The sequence below is a fragment of the Alligator sinensis genome, unplaced genomic scaffold (genome assembly GCF_000455745.1).
Source record: "Alligator sinensis unplaced genomic scaffold, ASM45574v1 scaffold1352_1, whole genome shotgun sequence".
Taxonomy (NCBI): domain Eukaryota; kingdom Metazoa; phylum Chordata; order Crocodylia; family Alligatoridae; genus Alligator; species Alligator sinensis.
In genome coordinates, this window is record NW_005843148.1 from 86,167 (window position 1) to 86,514 (window position 348).

Below are 348 nucleotides of genomic sequence, written 5' to 3' on the forward strand. Positions count from 1 at the left end.
CGTCCACACACCACAAGTCACTCTCTTACCGGCAATCACCATGTGCTGCAGTGGGGGCCAGGCGTTGGGCAGGTCCCACTGCTGCCCTGTCCTGGCTAGAGATGTGGGGAGCCCGTTCTTGTAGGACAGTGCTGTGCTGCCCTGTAAATGCAGCGAGTGCACTGAGCACAGCAAGCTCGCCCCAGCCACCACCTCCAGCTGCCTGGGGGGACACGGCCCATCACCACAGGGTGGGAGGCCCCTGCCCATGTGGAAGACGAGGCTGCAGCAGCGCTGAGCCTCCCCGAGGAGCGCCTCCCGCCCCAGCTGAGGACACGGCCGCCCAGGTCCCCAAGCATCGCACGAGGT

The 348-nt window shown here is 66.1% G+C and overlaps 1 protein-coding gene across 1 annotated transcript in view; it reads right to left on the reverse strand.

Moving 5' to 3' along the window:
- TREH (trehalase) overlaps positions 1-348 on the reverse strand; it is a 9,322-nt gene that overhangs the window by 1,612 nt on the left and 7,362 nt on the right. The window contains exon 12 of the mRNA XM_014526751.2: positions 30-141. Within this exon, the coding sequence (XP_014382237.1) occupies positions 30-141 (112 nt within the window). The remainder of the gene's footprint in view (positions 1-29; positions 142-348) is intronic.